The sequence below is a fragment of the Citrus clementina genome, unplaced genomic scaffold (assembly GCF_000493195.1).
Source record: "Citrus clementina cultivar Clemenules unplaced genomic scaffold, Citrus_clementina_v1.0 scaffold_1, whole genome shotgun sequence".
In the NCBI taxonomy this organism is placed as follows: Eukaryota; Viridiplantae; Streptophyta; class Magnoliopsida; order Sapindales; family Rutaceae; genus Citrus; species Citrus x clementina.
In genome coordinates this window covers 15,497,909-15,525,325 of record NW_006263303.1, presented here as the reverse complement: position 1 = coordinate 15,525,325, position 27,417 = coordinate 15,497,909, and the positions used below count along the sequence as shown (strand labels likewise).

General features: G+C 33.5%; 1 protein-coding gene and 1 non-coding gene across 2 annotated transcripts; one reads left to right on the top strand and one right to left on the bottom strand.

Moving 5' to 3' along the window:
* Nucleotides 1–13,051: 13,051 nt before the first annotated feature.
* Nucleotides 13,052–13,549, bottom strand: LOC112095663. The gene has a single exon (XM_024177766.1). The coding sequence runs from the start codon at nucleotides 13,547–13,549 to the stop codon at nucleotides 13,052–13,054; it is 498 nt and encodes a 165-aa protein (XP_024033534.1).
* Nucleotides 13,550–14,670: 1,121 nt separating this feature from the next.
* On the top strand, nucleotides 14,671–14,777 carry LOC112096024. Its single transcript, XR_002904183.1, has one exon. It is a non-coding gene; the product is annotated as a small nucleolar RNA R71 (small nucleolar RNA).
* The last annotated feature ends 12,640 nt before the right edge of the window (nucleotides 14,778–27,417 follow it).

The following is a 27,417-nucleotide window of genomic DNA, read 5'->3' as shown; positions in this document are numbered from 1 at the left end:
AATTTTAGCCCAACAGGATCGTGACACCTCATCAGTCAATGCCACATCATCGGTCAATGCCACGTCATCGATCCGTCTATGTGAACAGTGTCGTGAACAGTAACGTAGACAGTACCGTATACGTGAATAGTACCGTACATGTGAATAGTGCCATTTTTCCTTTTATGCTCCTCCTAAGGTTTTCGACCGTCCTTAGTTCAAAAGTGATGTCCGTTTTGCCGTCTGATCTCTCCTTTATTGTGAAATGGCTATACTGCCCCTAAAATACATAAAATACTTAATTAAAATAACACACACGTAATTACATCACAAGAAGGTTAAATACATAAAAGTAAGGGTTGTTAGTAAGACTTGAAATGTAAAATGACGGTTTTCTCCTTTATAAATATGCATTTTCTAACACTCAACAAACAGCACCGGGCAGAATTACCTTGCATCCTTAGCTGTCGCATGTTGGACATCTCATACCCTTATGCAACTTAACAATGACCAGTTGTTATGTCAACACAAGATATAGCATTACAAGCATGTGCTCTCTCTACCCAACAAGGTGAATCACTATATCTAGTTCATCACAAATCTTAAATCAAGTGTGGCCCTTTTGAGATTCAAGTTAAACTCAATCCAGGAAACTCAACTTAAGATCAAGTATTGCTCTAATAAGTTCCAGTAAAACAGGCCTTTTTGTGGCTCTCTCTTAACTGGTATCATTAAATAGGAGGTCAACCGAAATAACGAATGTAATAAGATTTAATAAAGCAAAGTGCTACAACAGGCATGCAACAACTCATAAGAACAGTCAAGAACCCATCTAGATTATTTGTCACTTAACTACAATCAAATGTTGTTCATAACTTGTAAAAGAAAAACAAACGACAAAGTTCCAGCCATCAAGTACATATTTTGAACCAAAGAATAAAGAGGAAGAACAAGAGTTGAATGAGAAAAGTTGAATTCCAAACATTCTACAGATTTTTTTTATTGGTACAGACTTGCGTCATTCTATTCAATCTTCTTTTTTGTTTCTTTCTTGTTTTTCTTTTTAATCGTGATTAACAGCCCCCCTCCCTTTCCTATGATGTGTGCTCCTTTTATAGTCGAAAAATAGGATAAACGGAAGCCTAGGTTGTGTATATTCCAGATTAGAAAACTACAGATCTCAAGATTCTGCAGAATTTTCTCTATCGTTGTTCCAAGGTTGCTACAGCAACGGCTACAGCAACTGCACTGTTCCAGATTCGTTTCAATTCTTTTGTAGCCCAACTCTTTTCCATCTTTTGCAAGCATATTGCATTAGCATTCTTTCCTTAAAATTTGAGCTTCCAGTCACCTACAATTATGCATATGATTTATGCACACAATTTATTCTAAAGCAAACAAAATTTATGAAGAATAAACTAAGATAATTGTTTAAGCAAAATATAACAAGAACACAATAAAAACACATTATTTACTTTCTAAGTATTATTGATTTAAGTCTAGAAGTGTCATGATAACTCTCATTTTATAGAGTTATCACACCCCCAAACTTAAACAATTACTTGTCCTCAAGTAATGACAACAACACTAACACTTCATTTACAAAATCATGCAACAAAGAACTTAGCTCTGTCATCAAATTTACAAGGATTCTTCAACCCTCAGATCACACTCTCTATCATGCAAAATAGTCATAGCAGTTCAGTTCTAGACTTAGGCTCCATTCTGTCCAAAGTGTATGTGTGCCATTTTGATCAAGTTCTAGAGGTCCTATAGCATTACACAGACATTGCATATAATTCAAAGGTAGAACACAAATATATTCACATATGGGGAGCAGAATTCACAGATAACTTTAAACTATACTACGACAAAAATATTTTTTTTTCACTTAAACTCTTCTCAATGTATCATTGATTTTTCATATAAATATCGATCACTTGTAATGATGACACCCAATTACTCAACCACTGAACATATCAAAGTTGCTGCAGCAATACTCATAACATAGTCTTATCTAAAGATATATTTAACTCAAGGCTGTACATGGGGCTCATGAACAAACCTGGCTACTCAATATCCTAAATAGATGACCAATTTTATTTTATTTATAATTGCTACAGCAATGCTCATAACTCTTGTTGCCTTTGGGCTCAAGTCTGCATATGGGGTGCATACTCAGCCTTGGTTACTCAGTAACTTAAGCCATTGGAGCAAAATTTATTTCATAACAAGCACAATTCAACAAAAATTTTCCCCCAAACTTGAGGTATTCTTTACCATTTTTAAAATTTTTCTAGTTTTGCTACAACATTCTAAAAAAAAAAAACTCACTTAAAGTCTAAGTTTCGGGACAAAATTTCAACCTTCATCTATAATTATCCCTACTTGGCATTCTTATAACTACTGAATAACACTCAATTTATCTTCATTAGGTTTTCATATCCATATACAAATACTAGATAATAGAGCTTCACACCATAATACAAGCAAAAACACCCCCCCCAAACTTTAGAGGTGTTGTGTCCCCACAAGCACACAAAACAGAACACTCAAAACAAATCACTCCTGCAGACATGGAATAAATAAAATGCAAAATGAATAAGAAAAGAATACAAAAAAGGACTGTAATTTTTAAATAAAATAAACTAGTTGGTAGATGGGACTCCCCTATTGATGGCATGAATACTGCAACAGAAAGTAATAGATTCACCGCTTTTTAGAGGAGCTCTACAGACGGTCCTTAGGAGATCCTTGCGGTGAGGTAGCGAACAACGTCTTTTTCTTTCTTAGTAATGGGCTGGTTGGGGGAGTTCCAGTGGGTGCAGCATCTCGGGGCTGAATAAATCTGGTCCTCTTTTGCGCTGGTATGTCTAAGGCAGTAACACCTTCAGAAGTGCCCCATTTTCTCTTGTTGGGTCCTTTAGGACTATTGAGAATGGATTTGCTGGGAGTTTGTTGTGTGGTGGCTGGAGCATCTTTTTCGGCTGTAGACCCTTCGCCCATGATTACGGCAATGATATCAAGTAGGTGCTTTGTTTCTGTAGGTGTGCGAGTAACCCTAGTTACTATAGCTTATAACTCTGCATTAATGTCTTCTGCTTCGTCTTCGAATGCAGAAGGGCTGATAACGTTTTCTTTGCCCTTTCGAGAGAAGACTGGAATGGGAGGCTCCTCTGCAGGTTCATCTTTCTCCTCTCTTATGATGTGCTTCTTCTTGAACTTGGAAGATATCCTTTTCTGGGGTTCCTTAAGTTCTTTTTCGGGGTCTTCATCCGCCTTTGTCAGTGAACTATCTGTTGTAGACTTAACACCCTCTGCTTCAGGCTGGTCTGATTGATCGTTAGCATCTTAATCGGCCTCTGTTTGTAATTCTGCTCAGCTTCTTCCTCGGGTTCATCTGTGTCAGTAGCATCTTCATTGTCTTCTACTGGAGCATCTTTGGTGGAGGTACCAAATTCAAACTGCTGCAGTAATGAATCAGGGAAATTACTTTAGGCACTTTTCATGTATACAACAAATTAATAGAGGTGGTCCTCCAAGTGCTGCAAATAGCTCCAAAACCGATTGTTTTCCCTTTGATAGGCTTCAGCACACTGAGTGATACTGGCACTCAATTATTGCATTCTCCTCTCCATAAAAACAACTCGTCTCGCCCCTACTACAGCAACTGGTTCTGGTGGGGCTGCAGCAGCTTCACCAGCAATGCGCTCGATGGTGTGTGCAGTGAGAGCACCATCATTCTTAACATGGTCATCTTGTGCATCAAGGTGGACTCTCGATACCACACATATGTTGGTGATAAGGGAAGGAAATAGCAAAGCAACCGTTTTGTGCTTTTTCATAGCACACTACTGAATTTCTTTTTCTATAATGATTCCCATATCTACGGGCAACCCTCTAACAATGACATACAAAACTACTAACCTCTCTTGTGAGACAATGGTGGTGTGTGTAGTTGGCATCAATCTGGATTTTAAAAATTTCACTCACACCTTAGCAATGGGTTTCAGGTTTATCCTATTAATCACACGCCCTTCTTCATTAGACCAAGATGCACCCTCTATGGTAAGTGTTTTAAAGATCTTATTCCATTTTAGTGGGGTTATATTGCCAAGTAATTTGGCATACTCGCAATCCACTTCAGAGGGTAAATTATAGAAACTATTAATAACTCGAGAATCTAATGGTACAAAAGAGTTTCTTACCCAAATATTGTGCTGGCTGGGGCTTAATAGGTTGGCGTGAAATTCTTTTACCAACGGCGACACAGGGTCTCGCAGATGGTTACAGAACTCCAACCACCAGCGCTTTGCTGCAGCAACATACAGTGATTGCATAATTCCTAAGGGTTGAGGTGGAAACTGAAACCCCTTTTCTTCTAAGATTTTACACGGTTTGACAAATTCCTCATACTTTTCTTCCACATAGTAGTTTTGAAATCGAGAGGGATCCTTTAAACCAAACTCCCAAATTTTTTTTTTTATGAATACATTTAAGCAAAGAAAACGAAAATGCTAAATGACTTCCCTAATTGTTGGGTTGCCTCTCAATAGCGTTTGATTTTTGGTCATTCGGCCTGACCATCTTTTACTGCTCAGAATGTTGGGTCTTTGAGGAGTAAAACCTCTTTTGTATGGTCCATAACAGAATTCATGTAGTGTTTTACTCGTTGCCCATTGACTTTGAACTCTTGGCCTATTCTCCCATCTAAAAGGTCAACAGCCCCATGTGGATAAATTCTTATTAACTTGAAAGGACCAGACCATCTAGATTTCAATTTTCCTGGAAATAGTTTTAATTTGGAATTGTAGAGTAAAACTAGTTGGCCAGACATTAAGTTCCTTTCTGAATGTGTTTATCATGCCATTGTTTTGTTCTCTCCTTATAGATCCTTGCATTTTCATAGGAGAGCGGGCTTAGTTCATTAAGCTCACATAATTGAATCTTCTTCTGCTCTGCTGCAGTATGTATGTCCTAGTTTGAGTGCTTCAATGCCCAGTATGCTTTGTGCTCTAGCTTGAGTGGCAAGTGACAAGCTTTTCCATACACAATTCAGTAGGGAGACATGCCAAGTGGTGTCTTGTATGCTGTTCTATAAACCCATAAGGAGTCATGTAAGCGTAATGACCACTCTTTTCTGATGGGGTTAACCACTTTTTCCAGAATCTTTTTAATCTCCTTGTTGGACACTTCAACCTGACCATTAGATTGTGGGTGATATGTTGTAGCAATTTTATGCTTGATTCCATATTTGGTCATTGCTGCAGCAAATACTTTGTTGGATAAATGAGTACCCTCATCATTAATGATAGCTCATGGAGTTCCAAATCTTGAGAATATGTTTTTCTGAATAAAAATCAAGGCATCATTTGTTGGTAATGTTGTAGCCTCCACCCATTTAGACACATAATCTACCAAAACTAGTATATATAGGTTCCCACAAGATGGTGGAAATGGGCCCATGAAGTCTATCCCCCATACATCAAAGATCTCTACTTCCAAAATGTTTGTCAATGGCATCTCATGTCTTTGAGATATGTTTCCTGTTCTTTGGCACCTGTCACAACATTTAGCAAACTCATAAGCATCTTTAAAAATAGTAGGCCAGTAATAACCTGATTGCAGAACTTTAGCAGTTGTTCTATGGCCACCAAAAATGTCCTCCATATGTTGTAGCATGGCAAGAATGCAGTATGTGTGGAATTTTTTCATTTGAGACACATGTTTAAATCACATGGTCTGAGCATAACTTGTATAGATAAGGTTCATCCCACTGGTAGCTTCTAACATCATAAAGAAATTATTTTCTCTACTGATAATTCAACTCAGGTGGCAGCAATCCACTTACTAAATATTTGGCAAAGTATGCATATCATGGAAGTCTAGATTGCTGCAACATTTGTGCATGCTGTAACATAAGCAGTTGTTCATCAGGGAAAGTTTTAGTAATGTCAAGCTTAGTTAAAGTGCAGGCATCTGCTTCTAACCGTGATAGATTATCTACTACCTGATTTTCAGTCCCTTTTCTGTCCTTCATTTCCAAATCAAATGCTTGTAACAATAAGATACGTCTTATCAATCTTGGTTTGGCATCCTTTTTTTGAAATAAAATTCCTTATTGCTGTATGATCTGTGTAGACTGTTACTTGGGTGCCTAATAGGAAAGCTCTGAATTTATCAAAGGCAAACACCACTGCTAGCAGCTCTTTCTTTGTAGTGGTGTAATTAATCTGAGTATGAGTAAGAGTTTTGCTAGCATAGTAGATGGAGTGAAAAACTTTATTTTTTCTCTGCCCCAGTACTGCTCCAACAAAATGGTCACTAGCATCACACATCAGTTCAAACGGTAGACTCCAGTCTTGTGCTATAACTGAAATACTAACTAGGCAACCCAAGAGGGGGGGTGAATTGGGATTTTAAAAATTAAGCTAAGCTAACCACACAACAATCCAATCTAATGCCTTAATAAATTCAATGAAAGCACAATAATAAATGAGCAAGGGAAGAGAAAGCAAACTCAAGGATTTTTACGTGGTTCGGCAATCCCCGCCTACGTCCACGCCTCCAAGCACACCAGGCTTGAGGATTTCACTATCCGAGCCTTTTCAAGGCTTCAAACATTTACAATTGACTTCAAGGTGTCAATGAACCTTTACAACAAGAGATTATCTCTCCAATCTCTTCACCCCAAATGTTTCTCACACTTGTACACTCACAATTTGATGAGAAATGAAAATTATAACAATGAAACTCTCTTTAAGAGTGGATATACAAATTGAAGAACAAAAATGATTTAATAAAATGATGAGTTACGAAATTGAAGCTCAATATATGTTGTGTGCACTTGTTTATGCTTGCTTAGGTTACCAAAAATGAATTGACTTTGAGTTTATATAGTTTGAGCTCAAAAACTAGCCGTTATGCACATTTTGGTCATAACCGGTTTACCGTTTATGGACATCCGGTTAGCCGCTTAATGTTACCGTTACAACCACAATTTTGAATTTCTGAACATGCGGTATGCCACTTGTGAAATCTGGTTTGCCGTTTAAGTTCCAGAAACATTCTGCCCGAATCCGGTCTACCGTTTGTCAGGATCCGGTTAGCAGCTTGCTACAGTAACTGCTCCAGTGAAATATTTTTTAAATTTATAGTTTGACCCCAAAACTTTATAAAACTGTATCATGGCCCAAAACGTTATGAAAGCTTTCAAATAGGTCCAATTTCAGAATTTTTAAATAATGCTTTGTCAATACCAAAGCTTTCTAAAATTATGATTTCACCCAAACTATGTGAAATTATAGAATGACCCAAAATATTTAAATAGTTTCAAATAGGTCCAAATCTGAAATTTTAAAAATAATATCAAAGGTTTTAAAATACTTTTATTTTAGTCCAAAACACTTTAATTCCATAACATTATTTTTCCATTAAATATGAAACCTTTATAATGTGAAAATAATGATTTATTTAAAAAGAAAATAATTTGAGCTTAAAAGATTAATCATTCTTAATCTTGTTTGTTATCATCAAAATCAACATTATGGAAACATATATGTTAACAATCTCCCCCTTTTTGATGATGACAAACATTTCATGTATTTAAAGAATGATTCCACAAATTTCTCCCCCTAAATATAATCTTCTCTTACAATTTGCCAATTAGTTAAATTAACAGATTTAAATACATGGATTTTTCTCCCCCTTCATCATCAAAAAGAAAACTTAATTGGCAAAGAAAAAGAGTAGTAAATTTTTATAAATTTAAAAACATGTATTCTTCTCTCCCTTCATCATCAAAAAGAAAACTTAAAGGAAAAGAATAAGAGTAGCAAATTTATTACTCATGTTTGTCCGAGTAGAAATTTCAATACATTCTCCCCCTAACAACAAACATCACCTCAAATACAAGTTTAGTAATATTACTCCCAAATTATTATAAATCATGATACAAGCCAACTCCATACACAAATCATCACACAAAAATATCATGAACCATTGTTCCATCAATTACCAAGTCAACAACTCATAACATAAATTTATCATATAAAACAACTATGTAATCAAATCATCATTATCTCAAAATCATCATCATAATCAAATATCAATCATTAAAAGAATACTCAAAGTGCATATTATTCTCCTCCTTTTAACAACATCGAAATGATATATTACTTTGTCTCCCCTTTTGGACAATAAAAAAGTTAAAAAAACATATTATCCAAAATCATATTATATGCTCCCCCTAAATATATGGCCAATTTAAAATTTTAACCAAATTGATTTTATCCAAAAACATATCATATTTGTCTCCCCTATCAATCATCAAAACCTCAAATCAAGAAATCAATTTTAATAGTATTAATAACATGATTAGAGATATTAATAAATTTCATCATTCCAAGTTCATGCCTAATTTGTTAAAATTATTCTTCGCAAAGAGGTTTTGATTTGATTACCAAATTGGCATGCAAAAGTTATAAGAACATATTATCAACTATCTAAGCTCCATAATTATTAATCACATTTTAGAAATCAAGACAACTAAACTTATCAAAGATCTAATGTGACATTTCAATATAACTTAAAAAATCTCATATGCTTAAGAATCTCAAAGTAGATGTATTTCTCTCTTACATCTCATATCTCCCTCTTGATCATCAAAAAGTCAAGATAAGCACATTAGTTCCACATTATCCAAATATAAAACATCCAAATATCAAACAATAATCATCAAAATAAAACAAATCTATCATGATGAGTTGACAAGCTATCATCATAAATATATAACCGTGCATCATGAAAAAGCACTCAATGTTAAACACAATGATAATTCAATCATGTAAACATACAAGTATACTTTCACAAATTCAAGCTATTATCCATTTATCATGATCCACTCAACATAATAAATAGGCAAGATAAACTTATCCACTTCATGTTAATGCACTTAATATTATGATACCAAATGAAATGTTAAATATTTACTAAGATTAAAAGACTATCACTTATAATCAATAAGGCAATAAAAGTTACCAAAACAATTAAATCATCTTGCCTCATTATTTTTGCTTAGACCATGATCAAGTGATTATCCCCATAAGCTTCATCAAGGAACTCTATACCATTTCTTGTTTGTGGTACCTACAAAAAAAAATATTCAAGTTGTGTGCTTTGGTACCCAAATACTCTTGGGTCCTTGAACGTTAGATTTAGTTCCTTTTGGAATCCAAATACATTTGACTCCATAATATACATTTCTCTTAACTGGACATCTAAAACTCATATGACCATTTCCATTACAATAATGACAAACAATCTTATGATCACTTGTGGAGGTAGCCTTAACAAAATAATTCTTATAATATTTTTGTTTTAAGTAAGGCTTATACCCAAGTCCTCATTTATCAAATACACATTTTTGAGTGCTTAGTAATTTTTCTAAGTTCTTTTGACCATTTGTGAATTTTAACACAATTTCATTGAGCTCATTACTCTTTTTCTGAAGCACATCATTTTCTTTCATCAATTTATCAACATGTGATTTTTCATGCTCATACGAAATATTTTGTTTAACTTTAAATGATGCAATTCTATCATGCAACATTTTATTATCTAACTCTAGTCCTTTAATCTTTTCATTTAATGCATCATTACATTTTTGTAAAGTATCATTTTCAATTTTCAAGTTATCTACATGTGATTCTAGATGCTTGTGTGAAGTGCTAAATTTCTCATTTGATAATGCAACTTCATCATGCAATGTTTTATTCTCTAATTCTAATTTCTTTATCTTCTCATTCAATGAATCAATGCATTTTTGCATGGTATCCTTTTCATTTGCAAGTTCTAGCATTTTCTTCTTAAAGCATGCATTCTTTTTACCAAGTTTCATCCACTCATCATGCAATTCTTTAAAAGTATCATGTAATTCATCATAAGTAGGAAGATCATTTACCTCATCAAGTTCATCATCCGATTCATCTCCAATTGCCATAAGTGCCAAATTCGACACTTCATGAAATTCCTCCTCGTTTGTAGTCTCCTCATACACAATTTCAAGTTTTCTCCAAATTTCATAAGCATTAGAATAATTTGAAACTCTATGAAATTCCTTTTTATCTAAGGCACAAAATAAAGCATTCATAGCCTTAGAATTTAAAGACATATTTTTCTTATCCAACTCACTTAAAACATTCTTCCTAGGAATGAATGAACCATCACAAACTATTTCCCATATTTCATAATCTAAGGCTTGTAAAAACACTTTCATCCTAGTTTTCCAATAAGGATAGTCATTACCATCAAAGAATGGAGGTCTAGTGGTCGATTGGCCTTCCATGAAAGTTGAACTAATTTGGGTTGCTATTGATCTTTAACTTTAGACGGTTAAGTCTACACAAGAGCACCTCGCTCTGATACTAAATGAAATACTAACTAGGCAACCCAAGAGGGGGGGTTGAATTAGGATTTTAAAAATTAAGCTAAGCTAACCACACAACAATCCAATCTAATGCCTTAATAAATTCAATGAAAGCACAATAATAAATGAGCAAGGGAAGAGAAAGCAAACTCAAGGATTTTTACGTGGTTCGGCAATCCCCGCCTACGTCCACGCCTCCAAGCACACCAGGCTTGAGGATTTCACTATCCGAGCCTTTTCAAGGCTTCAAACATTTACAATTGACTTCAAGGTGTCAATGAACCTTTACAACAAGAGATTATCTCTCCAATCTCTTCACCCCAAATGTTTCTCACACTTGTACACTCACAATTTGATGAGAAATGAAAATTATAACAATGAAACTCTCTTTAAGAGTGGATATACAAATTGAAGAACAAAAATGATTTAATAAAATGATGAGTTACGAAATTGAAGCTCAATATATGTTGTGTGCACTTGTTTATGCTTGCTTAGGTTACCAAAAATGAATTGACTTTGAGTTTATGTAGTTTGAGCTCAAAAACTAGCCGTTATGCACATTTTGGTCATAACCGGTTTACCGTTTATGGACATCCGGTTAGCCGCTTAATGTTACCGTTACAACCACAATTTTGAATTTCTGAACATGCGGTATGCCACTTGTGAAATCTGGTTAGCCGTTTAAGTTCCAGAAACATTCTGCCCGAATCCGGTCTACCGTTTGTCAGGATCCGGTTAGCAGCTTGCTACAGTAACTGCTCCAGTTAAATTTATAGTTTGACCCCAAAACTTTATAAAACTGTATCATGGCCCAAAACGTTATGAAAGCTTTCAAATAGGTCCAATTTTAGAATTTTTAAATAATGCTTTGTCAATCCCAAAACTTTCTGAAATTATGATTTCACCCAAACTATGTGAAATTATAGAATGACCCAAAATATTTAAATAGTTTCAAATAGGTCCAAATCTGAAATTTTAAAAACAATATCAAAGGTTTTAAAATACTTTCATTTTAGTCCAAAACACTTTAATTCCATAACATCATTTTTCGATTAAATAGGAAACCTTTATAATGTCAAAATAATGATTTATTTAAAAAGAAAATAATTTGAGCTTAAAAAATTAATCATTCTTAATCTTGTTTGTTATCATCAAAATCAACATTATGGAAATATATATATTAACAATAACAACTTGTGCGGTTACCAAAGCTTTCTTCAACTCCCTAAAAGCTTTAAGGCAATCTTCATCAAGATTAAAAGGCTTGTCATGCTCCAGCAGTGAGCATAATGGTTTAGTTATTTTGGAAAAATCTTTAATAAATCTTCTGTAGAATCCAGCATGTCCCAAAAAGCTTCTAATGCCCTTGACTGAAGTGGGAGGTGGCAGTTTATCTATCACTTCTATTTTTGGCTTATCTACCTCTATTCCATTTTTAGATACTCTATGACCCAACACTATGCCTTCTTTTACCATGAAGTGGCATTTTGCCCAATTGAGCACCAAGTTAGTTGTCTCACACTTTTTAAGCACTTCTTCCAAATTGTGTAAACAGTTAGTGTATGTTTCTCCAAAGGTTGAAAAGTCATCCATGAAGACTTCTAAAATTTGCTCAACCATATTTGAGAAAATAGACATCATACATCTCTAGAAAGTTACTGGAGCATTGCATAAACCAAAGGGCATTCGTCTGAAAGCAAAAGTTCCATAAAGGCAGGTGAATATAGTCTTTCATGGTCCTCTGGTGCTATAGCAATTTGGTTGTAGCATGAATACCCATCTAGGAAACAGTAGTATTGTTTGCCAACGAGTCTGTGCAACATTTGATCTATAAATAGTAGTGGAAAGTGATCATTCCTTGTGGCTTTGTTGAGTTTCATGTAATCCATAATACCCTCCATCCAGTTACTGTTCTTATAGGAATGAGTTCATTCTTTTCATTTGCTACAATAGTTATATCTCTTTTCTTTGGAACACATTGTATTGGGCTCACCCACGAATTATCTGATATTGGGTATATGATTCCAGCATCCAGCCATTTGATGATTTCCTTCTTCACAACCTCCTTCATGATGGAGTTTAGTCATCTCTGTTGCTCTACTGAATTGCTGTAGCAGTCCACCAAAAGAATTTTGTGCATGCATAATGATGGGTTAATTCCTTTAATGTCTACCATAGTCCATCTGATTGCCTTTTTGTATTTCCCAAGCACCTCCACCATGCTCCTTTCTTGATCTGATTCAGAGAAGATAAAATAATTATAGGGAGTGTATGGTTCTTACCAAGATAAACATATTTTAAATGTGAAGGTAAACGTTTTAATTCAAGAGTAGAAGGTGATTCAATAGATGGCACAGTTGTCTTTACTTCCCTGTTTAAGAGCTCCAGAGATTCAAAATATCTGTTTTGTCTATCAGATTACTTTTCTCTTGACCATGCTATCTGGGCTGCTGCAACATCCTCTTTTTCAAGGCTTTCAAAAGTAACAGCTTCGATGACTTCTATACTATAGCATCTATTGATTCTTTCTGCTACAACAAGATCTACAACACTCATAAAATTACAATTTTCTGCCTCATCAAAACTCTTAATAACTTCCAATACATTAAAGGTGACTTGTTGGTCATTCACTCTCATAGTTAGCACTCATTTCTGCACATCAAATAAAGTCTTCCCAGTTGCTAAAAAAGGTCTTCCAATTATATTTGGTACCTCTTTGTCGGCCTCAAAGTCTAGTACAACAAAATCTACTGGAAAAATGAATTTGTCAACCTTCACCAGTACATCTTCAATCTTTCCTTCAGGATATGCATGAGATATGTCTGCCAGTTGTAAACTGACTGTTGTTGGTCTGCATTCTCCAACTTCCAATTGCTTAAATACAAATAATGGCATTAGATTAATGATGGCTCCCAAGTCACAGAGTGCTCGGCCATTGTATCTAGTTCTAATTAAACATGGTATAGTGAAACTTCCTGGATCCTTCAATTTTTTAGGAATCTTACTCTGAAGCATGTGACTGCATTCTTGTGTTAACGCGGCAGTTTCAAATTCTCCCAACCTTCTCTTTCTTGCCAAGATATCTTTTAAGAATTTCACATAGTTAGGCATTTGTTCTAAGGCTTCCACAAAAGGTATGTTCATGTGTAATTGCTTCAGCACTTCCAAGAATTTGCTGAACTGTTTGTCTTGTTTTTGTTTTTGAAATCTTTGTGGAAAATGAGGTGGATACCTAAATTGCTGTACAACTCCAGGGGGTACAGATTGTTGCTCCTTTGATTTATTCTAAGTTGTTATTACTGGTGTTGTAGCATTTACTTCAACAAGTGTTGAGTAATTTCCTTCTGGCGTTACTGGGACTTGACTACTATCACCAATATCTTTACAACTGGTTTGCTGTAACTCTTTTTCAACTTGAAGTTCTTCTTGAGAGGAAGTAGGTTCCAACATTTTTTTGGCCACATCAACAGGAATATCAACGTTCTTTCCAGATCTCAAGTTGATCATTTTGCAATGCTCTTTACCCTCTCTTCTTGGATCTTCTGTGTTGCTGGGTAAACTTCCTTGAGGTCTGCTACTCATTGCTGTGGCAAGCTGTCCAATTTAGTTTTCAAGGTTTCTCAGAGATACAGCTTGACTTCGCACAATTACTTCATTCTTCATGATGTATTCCTTAAAAAGTATTTCCAAGGACTAAATTGATCATTGCTGGTGTATCTATGCCCTTGATTTTGCTGATGAAAACCAGGTGGCTAAGCAGGTCTGTTCTGTCCACTAAGTGCTGGAGCATGTTGATTCTGGTTGCTCCATAAAAAATTTAGGTGTTTCTTCCATCCAGGGTTGTAAGTATTGGAATATGGGTTGTTCTGGTTCTGTCGGTTGAAGTTGCCCACATAATTTACTGATGCTGGATTTCCTGGGCAGTTGTCCAATAAATACTCATCTTCACAATACATACAAGATAGTTCAGCAACTTGCTTTACTGCTGCTGGAACAGAGGTCATAGCTTTCACAATGTTAGTCAATGATGTTACTTGGGCTGATAATGTCATAATTGCATCTATATTATGCACCCCTGCTGCTCCTCTTATTGTAGTTTGTCTAGTTGATGGCCACTGATAGTTCTTATTAGCAATTCTTTCCAAAATTTCATAAGCTTCAGTATAAGATTTAGATAATAGAGCTCAATTTGCTAAAGTATCGACCATCAATCTAGTGCTTGGATCAGCCCATTGTAAAAGGTTTTTAGCTGTATGCAACAGGGAATGCCATGATGAGGACATCTTCTGAGCAACTCCTTAAATCTTTCCCAAGCCTCATACAGACTTTTATCTTCAAGTTGATGAAAAGAGGTGATTTCATTCTGCAATTTTGCATTCTTGGTTGGTGGGAAGTATTTCATTAAAAATTTGTCAGCCAAGTCATTTCATGTAGTGATGGAATAAGATGGTAAAGAATTCAACCATGCTCTTGCTCGATCTCTTAGGGAGTAAGGAAAAGTCTATGTCTCAATGCATCATGTGATGCTCCAGCTATTTTAAAAGCATCACTCACCTCCAAGAACAACTTAAGATGAAGATGAGGATCTTCAAATGGCAATCTATTAAATTGCCCCACTGTTTGCAGCATCTGAAACATCACTGGTTTGAGTTCAAAGTTGGCAACTTCCACTTTAGGTCTGACTATTCCAGGGTGTACAACTTGAGAAGTTAATACAGCATAATCTCTAATGGCTCTGTCTCTGTCATTTGCCATGTAAATGATGTTGTTGTTCCCTGGTTGTCTCTGATTAATTTACCCATTTTGATCTTCTTGAACATTGACAGGTTGTAGTGGTCCGTGAGGATCCAAGTTTCTCAAATCTTGCAAATTATCCATTTTTACAGCAGTTTTCGAGTTTCTTTGCGCTTTTCTCAATCTCCTTGCTATCCTTTCAATTTCTAGATCAAATTGAAATTCAACGAGTCTGTATTTACACATGCAAAGTTGATATGTCAATAAAATGGACAAATTAAATCAAAGTTTAGCACTGTCGAAATTAATTTCACAATTCGAAAATAAACAATCAATCACCGGCAATGGCACCAAAAACTTGTTGTATATTTTGAGCTCAATTGCTATTGGTGTCAATGTGCAAGTGTACACAACAAGTAAGTGTTCAAGATCTTCTCCACAGGGACTGATGATACTATAAATGCTACAGCAATCACAACAGTGTGAAATTTCTTCTATTTTAACTTGATAAAATTAATAAGATTGACTAACTAATGAGAATAACAATTCAATAAAGTAAAAATGCAATTATAAATTAAATTATACGTTCAACACAAAGAGAATTCAATAGAAGTGGAGTAGTTAAATTATCAAACTCTCTCGATGGGGTGACTGTCTTGTCAAATTAACATCAGTTGCTACAGCACCGGGCAGAATTGCCTTGCATCCTCAGATGTCGCATTTTGGACTTCTCATACTTTTATGCAACCTAACAATGACCAGTTGTTATGTCAACACAAGATACGACATTGCAAGCATGTGCTCTCTCTATCCTACAAGGTGAATCCATATATCTAATTCATCACAAATCTTAAATCAAGTGTGGCCCTTTTGGGATTCAAGTTAAACTCAATTTAGGAAACTCAACTTAAGATCAAGTATTGCTCTAATAAGTTCCACTAAGGCAGACCCTTTTGTGGCTCTCTCTTAACTAGTATCATTAAATGGGAGGCCAACCGAAATAATGAATGTAATAAGATTTATTAAAGCAAAGTGCTACAGTAGGCATGCAGCAACTCATAAGAACAGTCAAGAACCCATCTAGATTATTTGTCACTCAACTACAATCAAATTTTGTTCATAACTTGTAAAAGAAAAACAAACAACAAAGTTCCAGCCATCAAGTACATATTTCCAACCAAAGAATAAAGAGGAGGAACAAGAGTTGAATGAGAAAAGTTGAATTCTAAATATTCTACAGATTTTGTTATTGGTGCAGACTTGCGTCCTTTTCTTCAATCTTCTTCTTTGTTTCTTTCTTGTTTTTCTTTTTAATCGTGATTGACGGCTCCCTCCCTTTCCTATGATGGGTGCTCCTTTTATAGTTGAAAACTAGGGTAAATGGAAGCTTAGGTTGCGTATCTTCTAAATTAGAAAACTACATATCGCAAGATTCTGCAGAATTTTCTCTGTCGTTGTTCCGGGGTTGCTACAGCAACTGCACTGTTCCAGATTCGTTTCAATTCTTTTGTAGCCAAACTCTTTTTCATCTTTTGTAGGCCTATTGCATTAGCATTCATTCCTTAAAATTTGAGCTTCCTGTCACCTACAATTATGCATATGATTTAAGCACACAATTTATTCTAAAGCAAACAAAATTTATGAAGAATAAACTAAGATAATTGTTTAAGCAAAATATAACAAGAGTGCAATAAAAACACATTATTTACTCTCTAAGTATTATTGATTTAAGTTTAGAAGTGCCATAATAACTCTCATTTGATAAAGTTATCACAAAGCTTGTAAACTTGGGTCTCAAATCATAAACAATAATTCTCTTCATTCTAGATTCAGAAATTACAGCAATAGGATCTAACCTAGAAATTTTGCAACATAAGGACTTTACCTTATTGGAGTACTCATTAATTGTCATGCTTCGTTGTGAAATTGACAGTAGCTCATTCTCTAGAAGTTGTAGCCGTACATTGTTCTTCTTCAAAAAAATCATTGCAAATGTGTCCCAAGCTTTCTTAGGCGTTTTAACCTTTTTAATGTGTTATAGCATCTCTTCTTCAATTGTTACAGCATTTCTTCTTTAATAGTACTCTTCATGGCGAACATGGCCTTCCCAGCTTTAATATTCCACTTCTTCAAAGCAGAATTCTCAGTTGGTGGTTTCACATCGTTGTCACAAACAATCTCCCAAAGGTCTTGATCTTGTAAGTAGGATTCCATCAATGTTGCCCATGTATTAAAATTTTTGTTGTTGAGCTTCTTTACTTCTCCAACTACTTGAATGTCAATCATCACGTTTTCAAGACTTTGACAATGCCAAACAAACTCGATTTTCACCAACGAACTTACAGAGTTTTAAACTCCTCACGATTCAATGAAGCTCCACCAAATTATTTTCGATCGCCCTCCTATACTCTTACAGCTTTTCCACGATAGTCCTTGACTGTTATGAAATTTCGACAGCACTGCTACAGTGGTCCCCGACCAACCACGCCCTGATACTAATTGTTGAAAACTAAAGAGGACTAAACTAGTCAAAACTAAAACTATATGGACAGTAGAAAAATTTTACTAAACTAATGGACTTTATCAATATTTTGTAGGAGAGACGCTACAACACTCACGGCTCACTCTTCTTTCTCTCTTCTAATTCTTCACTCTTACACTTGATGCCTATAACAAAGAGTTAATGGGCATTTATAGTATACTAGAACTAATACTAACCACTCAAATATTAAATTAAAAAAATTTAACAATCACATTTTACAGATATCACCAAATATTCAAGAGTTTTCTAGATTTAGATATTTCCACATCCATTAGATATTTTTTAGATTAGTCATCTCTTATTCTCTACACAATTCTTGAAACTTCCATAGATTGAGTTTGGACAAGTGCAATTGGATCATGAAATTGGTGTTAGACTTTTAACTAAGTGGACAAAATAAATATACAAAGTAAAACAATTGGAGATTAATTTGAGAAACAATCAATTTGTTTTACATAAAAATAGTAACTTATAATTATTTCTTGGCTTACACTTAGCCGTAAGATTCAGATGTCACAATATCACATCCTTCCAAGAATACAACATAAACTAATAAATATATAAGGCTGAATCATGATCCTTGTTCCATGGGTAAAATGGATTGTGTTGGTGCATTGTCTATCAGAGGTGGAGGAGGTGGGCTTGGCCAGACTTTACGAACTGTAAATATCAGCCTGGCATCTGCAGAAGTTCCAAAGAGAAATTCGAACATTAATTGCATACATATTTGTTTATAATTTAATTGTGACGTGGGAGAATAAAAATGACGTCAAAACATTTGGGCTAAAGGAAATTAGGGTTAGGATTAGAATGTTCTCTTGATTCAGAAAATTAATTGATGATCCATTAAATTTTTTTATTCTAAATGGTTCAGCATTTTCAATTCTAGGACTTAACTGCAGTTAATGAGGTAGCTAATTGAAGTCTATGGATGAGGATGTAGAAAGACATTTTACTTTTCCTTGCATGCATCTGCATACATCTGTCTACATGTACTTAGAGAAAGACATTTCCTTTTTCTTTTCGCATTGCCGTGCTGCTCATAACCCAGGTCTTAACACTCTTAAAAATTAGATTTAAGTTGCGTTTCGTTTTGAAAAAAACAAAACTAAGTAATTTAGAGAGAACCAAATCCTTTTTTTTTTTTCCTCCTTGGAGAAGAAAAAAAAAATAGTAATACTATTATTTGCATTGAACTTTTATGCTTTCCTTCCTCCAATATTTTCATTTCACATTTGGTTTGTAAAATTTGTACATAATAGTTTGCACAAAAAAATTGTATCTTTAGTCTCATATTTGTTTTTAAATTGGAGAAAATGAATAACATAAATAAGATAATTGCAAAATCTATATAAAATTGACAGTTCGAGCCTAACAACTAAATAGATATTATTTGCTTTGAATACATAACCCGCCACAGTTTTGTTATTGGGTTTTATAACCCAAAACGCACCTACTTTGTTAGGAGAGCCCACAACTTATAAAACATTTTAGAAACTCACTTGTTAGTAACGTGGGATATTACATACTTTCCCTTTGAGGAGCTCGTGTCCTCGTGAAGGTCATTGGAAACAGAACAAAATGAAATCATATAATTAACATATCCATCCACACATTAGGTAGATATTATTCGCTTTGGGTATACATCCTGTCACAATTTTGTTATAGGGCTTTGCAACCTAAAAACCTTTCACTTACTTAGCGGAGCCTACGACTTATAAACCAATCCAAGAAATCGCTCACTAGTGACGTGGGATATTACAAAAGTACCTAGAGAAACAATATGAGAAGGTCGAGCATTTTCAATGGAATTTTGATCTAACTAATGTTGAGTTGAGTTGTACAAACCTTTTTGTAATCTTCTTCCATACGTACATATGTAAAAATGTACGGTTAAAACTTAATCACATTATTTTTTTTATTCAAGAACCACCGATCACAATACTATATATAAAAAGCTCATCATAACTAATTCCAAATCCTTTGTAATTAATGATAAAATAATGATAGTTACTTTGTAAACAAATTCAAAATCCATACTTAGGTATTTAATTGTAATTCTTCATGAAAATAACTTAGAAGAACAAAACCAAGACAAAATCATTACAAAAAATTGTTGTTTTTAGTAAATTTCGAGATTTTTTTTTAAATGATAAAGTAAAATCATTAAATTAAGAAGAATTGATTAATTCATTAAAAGATAAATTTTTTTTCACGGTTGTGTTCCTTAATCATTTTTAATATATTTAATACAAAACAAGGCCTTATCTATATAAATCTAACTACCGTTTAAAGTAAGGAAGGAATCCTTGCCTAAAAGGATAGAAAATTCAAAGCATGGAATCAATTATTCAAAGAGACTTCAACTAAACCTATTTAGCTACGATATATATTACATCAACCCATGATCACTATTCAAGATTTCTTGTTTAATATATATGTTCATACAAATTAAAAATCATTGTTTAAACCATACCTGCAACTCCCTGTATGACCAAGATGGAGGAGATGAGTATGGCGAGAAACAGAGAACGAAGAAACATAGAGAAATTCATCTTGTATTTTTTAATGAGAATGCATGTAAAGTTTTAGTGCTTTGCTATTAGCCGATTACTTCAAATATATATATATATACTGGGGAAGGTCTTTTTATTTTAATATTTTCATAGTACTCACAAGTTCCATTTCATCATAAAGTCAATAATACAAGAAAGCTCGTAACAGATACTCAATCTGTTATAGTAAACAAATTGACAAGCCATTGGATATTTACAAGTGAACATAAAGAAAAATTTGTACACAAGAGAAAAAAAAAAAATTAGTGCGTAGCGAATATGTCTACCAAACGTTCTATCTTCAAAGTCTTTAAGTGCCTATTATTCTCAAGTCTCAACATTCTTGACATCAAATTGCTCGTAATGCTAAGCTGTCAAAGTCCTCGTTATATATTCCATTGTGCCGGTCTTAATGGGCTTAAGGAATATATTGTCATGAAAGGGAAATTATCAGTTTGCCATCAAATTATTAGTATACATAAAACAGTGATATCATAATAGTATTTGAGGGACTTCTGTAATCTAATTTATTTGGGCCAAATCATCGCCATTTTAATAATTCCCCACCAAAAATTGTTTACAATAGCTCAAATTTAAAACTAGCTATTTTCAGCTTTGTCAATTTAACACTGACTCGTTAGTACCATTAATGAAATATTGACATCATAACGGTGTTTAAGATATTCTATTAATAGGATTTCTTTAGGCAAAACGAAACTATTGTAAGAAAAAATCATCAAATACCTTATCAAAAAAAAAAAATCATCAAATACAGCTTCTCTGAAAAATATTTGGTACCCATTCAATTTGCCCTTTTAATTTCAATCTATTCGAATAAATAAACCTATTAGTTTTAGGACTCAATTATTTCTATTTGTTCAATTTATTTTGTACCCGTACAATTTTCCCTTTTAATTTTAATTTATTCGAAAAAAAACCTATTAACTTGTTCAAGGAAATTTTATAAATAGTTATTTTTGTAATTTTTTTATTTGAATTGAAAAAATCGTCTTCTACACACTTATACAGCTTAAGGATAAAATAGACTTAAAGATTTGGTGACAAATTGATAAAAAGAAAAAGATGAAAAGTTAAGTGGGTTTGAATTATTATCAGAGTTCTTTTAATGGGAATTGACTTCCGAAAATTTTGGCGACAAATTGATAATTTCTGTAAATTAAATGGATCAGAATTTTGTTGAATGAACGTATTGACAACTCTAAAACTAGACTAGAGACCAATCAAACTTATCAAAAAAGAATATATGACAAAAAATTTCATTCATCAATGTTTTGAGCAGACAGTTGGAAAGAGCATTATGTAACCCAGCACCTCCAATGGTTTTGCTTGAGCCCTAATGCGCTATCATCTTTCATATCCTTTTTATTTGTTTCAAATCATTATAATTAATAAATCATATAAAATAATATATAACATATTATTAAGTAATATTTGCAACTGAAATTGCAATCGCTGATGATAAGGAACCGTCCGTGATAGTTCATCGGTCGTTGGCCGCCAGAGCACCCGTCACATTCAGGTGAGTTCAGAGAAAAATTTTGGTATTATGGGAATCAACATTGTTGGAGCTATGTAACAATAAAATTATCACTGAAAATAAACCTCCCATTCACTACATATCTGTAGTCAAAATTATAGATTTAAAAACTTTAAAAATAAATCTATGGGGCAAATGGAAGCTCATTTTTTTATGATATTTATACTATTGGTAGGTCCGATGAGGAAGGTTTCAATGTATCACAATTTTACTCAAAATTCATCATAACATGGCAGCCTACGGTGGCATGCGGTTGCCAGTGGGAGTTTGTGGCGGCTCGCCGGGCCTCACTTTACTAAAAAAAAGTGAAAACCCGCTACGTGATAACTAACAATAAAATATAAAAATATAAAAAAATCTAAATAATATTAATTTAATATAAATTAATGAGATATAATAATACGTCATCTTGAATATGTGTATGTCGTTGAGACCTTGAACTCAATATTTATTTTCAGAGCCTTGAAATATAAGATTTGATATTAGTAGGATGTTTAAATTTAAATTACTTGAAGGTGTGGATGTTGTTACGCTTATCCTTACGCTTTAATTATTTGGAGGCATGGATATAAGTAAATTTATCTAACCACATTAAACTTTTTGCGTTTATTTTCTTTATGTTTATGTCCTTTATAAATTAGTCGTTGTGCTAGTTATTGTTGGTTAATGTTGTTGGATCGTATTTGTTGCTGGAGCATTTTTTTTTTTTTTTCAACAGTTTAGATATAAAGTGGATTGTAATGCCTACCTGTGATACTTTGCTAAGCTTATGCAGGATTTCGTTCATTATGGACTGATAGGGGAATCGCGAAGCATTTGGGTCTTGATTTTTCAATTGGCCGTGCACCCGCGAGAGATTATCACTCTATATAGGAATAACTTCTATATAATCATAAGATAAGTTATAAATAAGAAATAAACTCTATATTATAATAAGTTACAATTGTTTTAGATCTTATCTTAAGAAATTTGTCTCCACATAATAATAATAATAATAATAATAATAATAATAATAATAATAATAATAATAATTTGTATATTCAAAAAAATATATTTTCTATTACATTAAAGGCTCAAGATAGAACAATTTTTTTAAAAAAAAAAATTGTTTGGAACAATGATTTATAGAATAAACAGTATTCATGGAATTTATATTAAGAGAAAAGTAAAAAAAAGAAATAAAAAATTTAGACTTTAAAGATAACTTTGTATAATACTATATAGTAAATGTACTATTTTTTTGAAACTATCTATAGCTTTTTTATCAAAATTTATATATTGAATTTGACATGTTCTTTTAATTAATTATTAATGTAGTGCATACTTTAATTACCTCTATATTATTTACACTAAGGATAGGTGGAATAATTAAGTCAAAACATTAATTTTTGTAACTATAACTTACTTATAGTAATAAAATTAATTTGGTCCCAATAATATGATCCCGAGGAAGTTTTACTGTATTTTGAATTGGCTGCAGCCTCACACCCAGTTAGGACGGCCTATCGCGAGGTAATCCAGGTATATCTGCCTGTGAGGGTGTTTCCAGTAATGCATTTGAAAATAATATTCTTAACAATTACATTGTTTCAACCGTTCCAAATAGACTGTCCTTCAATCTCAATTAAGGCAGGCAACAATCTCCTATAATATACGTAGAAATAAGAGAAATACCGTTAACTGATTAACTTTTTCCAATATTAATGATGATATTAAAGTATTGTTAAAAAAAATTGTATGTATGCCTGCCCATGACCGTTTATCTGCATTAATTAGATTTTATTTCCTGAAAGAGCAATCTATCGTTTTCTTTTTTTTTCTTTTTTTTAACACTGATTTTTCAATTAGATTACAATTAAGATTACATTTATAACCGATATTTACAATTAAACAATTACTAAAATTGATTTATAATTATACAAATATTAGGACTAATATACATTACAATTAGATGGTTACTAAGATTGGTTTATAATTATACAACTATTGGGACTAGTATATATTAAATCTTATAAAGTACTGACCAAATTTTTAGTCTCACTAATATTTAAGGGACATTTACTCCATTCTCATTTCTATGCATTCAATATATCTAATAAGGTAATTTTTTTTTTTGGGTAATTATTATTATTATTTGGTACAAGAGGAGCCTAGATCGCGGCTAGGCTAATTTTTTTGGGTAATTATTAGTCCTCATCAAAGTGAAACTTCTTTTGGGAAATAATTCGCCCTCATCAAAGTGATGAATTTATTAAAAATTAAGAAAAATGGAAAGAGTAACAAAACCAAAGAACAAGAAGGTCATCATGATCGAGCCTTCCCCTTAATAGAAATATATTATAAGAGTTTATAACAGATAAAACAAACAAAAGAATAAGGAAGAACAATCTAGCTGAACTGATATTCGGAAAACCATTAGCGTCAGAGGAAGTAAAAGCATACATATTCAAATGGGGATCCGACCACCTTGTGAAATTAACACAAAGCAAATCAAGATTGACGAGAATTAGCAACACACCAAGAAAAATTAACACATAGCAAACCGAGATTGACAAGACAATTAGCAACATTATTGTAGTATTATTCTCCCTGTAAGTGTGAAAATCTCAAATAAATACGGGGAGAGTAGGGACTTACAATTAAGTGATCACCAACTATGAAGCATCCAAGGTGGAGAAGAATCAACTTTACCAAAGAATTGAACGACAAACATCGAACACGACAAACATCGAACACTTCTTTACAACAAGATCTGCATCCAACCAGACTTGAATGACAAAACATTGATTATTTTCTTTCCTAAATATATATTGATCCCGGATTAAAGAACCTTTCAAAGGCCGAGTTGCTTATCGTTGTGATCCCTCTTCATCAATAAGTAGATATTACCATTATTCAACTGGGCAACGTGTCTAGCAAAACGAAGCATCATCTCCTCATAAGAATCTCTAAATCGTTTCGGAATCAGTTGAATCTTCCGAAATCTTTGATGAATCTTATGACACACAGAAATCTTCAGGTTTTCCTTATTATTGACGATGATTACACCGTTCAGTCTCCGGTACCGTCTTCTCTTCCTATATTTGCTGAGGTTTATACATAACGGAGTTGTTTCTGCCTCCATATTTTTGAGAGAAAACGAGAGAATAGAGATGCATATGTATTAAAATGATCAACTAGCAGAGTGCACCACATGCAAATTAATGGGTTCAATTGTAAAGGGCGAAAGTAGGTGAATATTATTGCCTCAAAATGAAGGCAATAACATTCAGCAGCAAGCTATTCAACGATTGCAATAAGTTGTAAATTAAAAAGCCAACTGCTTTTGCTTAGTCTGTCTCTTTATTATTAGTGAGTTTATAGAGACACGTACGCTGCATATCTACACAATGAAAGTACATTAAATTCATGACCTACCAACAGGCTTGAGTTGATGGGGATTAATTAACCAACAAAATAATTTTGATAATCATTAATTAAAGAAGCTTTAACTAATTCGTAACCGCAAAAATTTAATGGTTCTAAATGGTACTGCCAACAAACGATATGGAAGCCTTTCTGAGCCATAGAATCCCATAAATCCTGAAAAAACTCTGCTTTAAAGAAGTGTATATATATGAAAGATTGAAGTCGATCAAATCCAAAGACTCTTGAACAAATGCATGTGCGATTAACGAAAATGGTGATCCTGAATGTCAGACTTAATGGTATAATTACGTTGAAAAAATATGCATACTGTAATAATTTTTTTATAATTAATTAATTAATGAAGTCCCAACCAGTGGCGGATTTACATAGGGGACAGTGTGGGTAATTGACCCCGCTCAATAATAAAATTCCTTTATTTTCATATCAATTTAAAAAAAATCTTATTTGAGTGGAGGTAAATTTATAGAGAAATTTTGATATTTAGGTTAATTTTATAAATTATAAATTTTATTAAATTTTATTAAGATCCATGATTAGAGCAGTCTAGAACCATGGATAACCAAGACATAACTCAATTTGGAATACATACTTCTAGTATGGGAGCTCCCTCCCCCTCTTTTTCTTCAAATAGTCATTCCTCCAAAATAAACTTCCACTTTGAGACCCAAGAAGAAAACAACCAAAAATCCATTCAATCCTTCAAAGTAGATCTATTAAATCCTTATAAGTTTTATGATGTGAACACACTGGTCTCTTCCATAAAAGCTATTGTTACTTTTAGACAACATAACCTAAATCTGTTTATAAAGCCTCTAAGGTTCTTGTACAATCTATTTCTTCCAGTTTCAAAGAAACCTACTTTTCTATTCTTTCTAAACAAGACATTAAAATATATAGGAATAAAGGTTACAAGGGACACATCTCGGTGCCATCAAAATCGGACTACAATTATTGTTGCTTGGAGGTAAAAATGTTACGTTTTTCCTGGTAATCATTGGTACAAGATGGCGGACTTTTAAAAAGGCTTTGATCTCAGCAATAGAAATGGGACTCAATCAAGGGCATATAGTTATCCAGGTGGAACCAAATTTCACCTTAGATCTACATAAGCCTACCCTCCCAGAAACCATAAAAGTTTAATCTAGCTAAATGGACTAACCGTGAAACCAAATGAATCAGTCCTTATAATTCACCATACTATGACTTATAAAGTCCAAACCCATATGTTTTTCCATGAGCCATACAAGTCTTCCCATAACAAGACTTACTGCTGGAGAAGGAAAAATCATTTAACTTAAAACTTTCAAACAAAACCAACTGGACTTTCCGCCTAAATTGATAAATGAATATGAACATAATAATAGACCCTTGCAGAGCCATGAGTTCCCAAGAGTAGATAGACTATTGTCAATTGAATATTTGTTTACTATCAGGTTTGAAATGTTTTGGTTTGTGGACCATGTTGCATTTACTAGTTCTCAATACTGATAGATACATCATTATTGTACAGGAAAGTGCCTGGTTTGCTCCATCTGGTGAAACTTTATAGAAGTCTAAGGTTTGATGATAATATTGGACTCCCCTAGTGAGATTCTATCCTAGTTAATTTGAAATGGTGTTGATATCGTTGCTGCAACACTTTGCTGACATGATTTTATTTTCTGTTGATCTTTCCAAGCCAAATGATTTTCATGATTTTTTTGGAGTATTTTGTTCTTCAGGTAATGCCTTGAGGTAGGGTATGTAATGAGTTGTGTGAAGTGGGATGTGATTGGTTCACATAATTGTGCCCTTGCTTTGTGTGATGAAATCATGGTATTAAGCCTACAATCATGGTATTACGGTTGGTAGGATGGGAAGATTCTGGTGGTTCCAGAATTTTCTATATTTCCTCATATCTTTTGGATTTTTAAAACTTTTTCCTTTCATTGTATTAGCTTGATTTTGATGGATTTTATTTAATTATGTATGGAAGGTTGTTATGTTATTAGATGTTGTGCATTAATTAATTTGTAGTCGTTGAAAAACACTCTTTAAAAGTTTGGTGCTTCTAGAAATTAAAAATTGAAATAAGTAGAAGGCTAGACTAAATTTCCCTTTTCGGGGCTTTGGTATTTCGCTTGGTTTTATAATTCTCTTTAATATGTACTCTATTGTGCAAAATTTTATTTATACTTTATCCTTTACTAATCCA

Excerpts from the sequence above, each read along its gene's own strand:
- LOC112095663 (XM_024177766.1), bottom strand. The coding sequence starts at position 13,549 with ATGAACATACCTTTTGTGGAAGCCTTAGAACAAATGCCTAACTATGTG.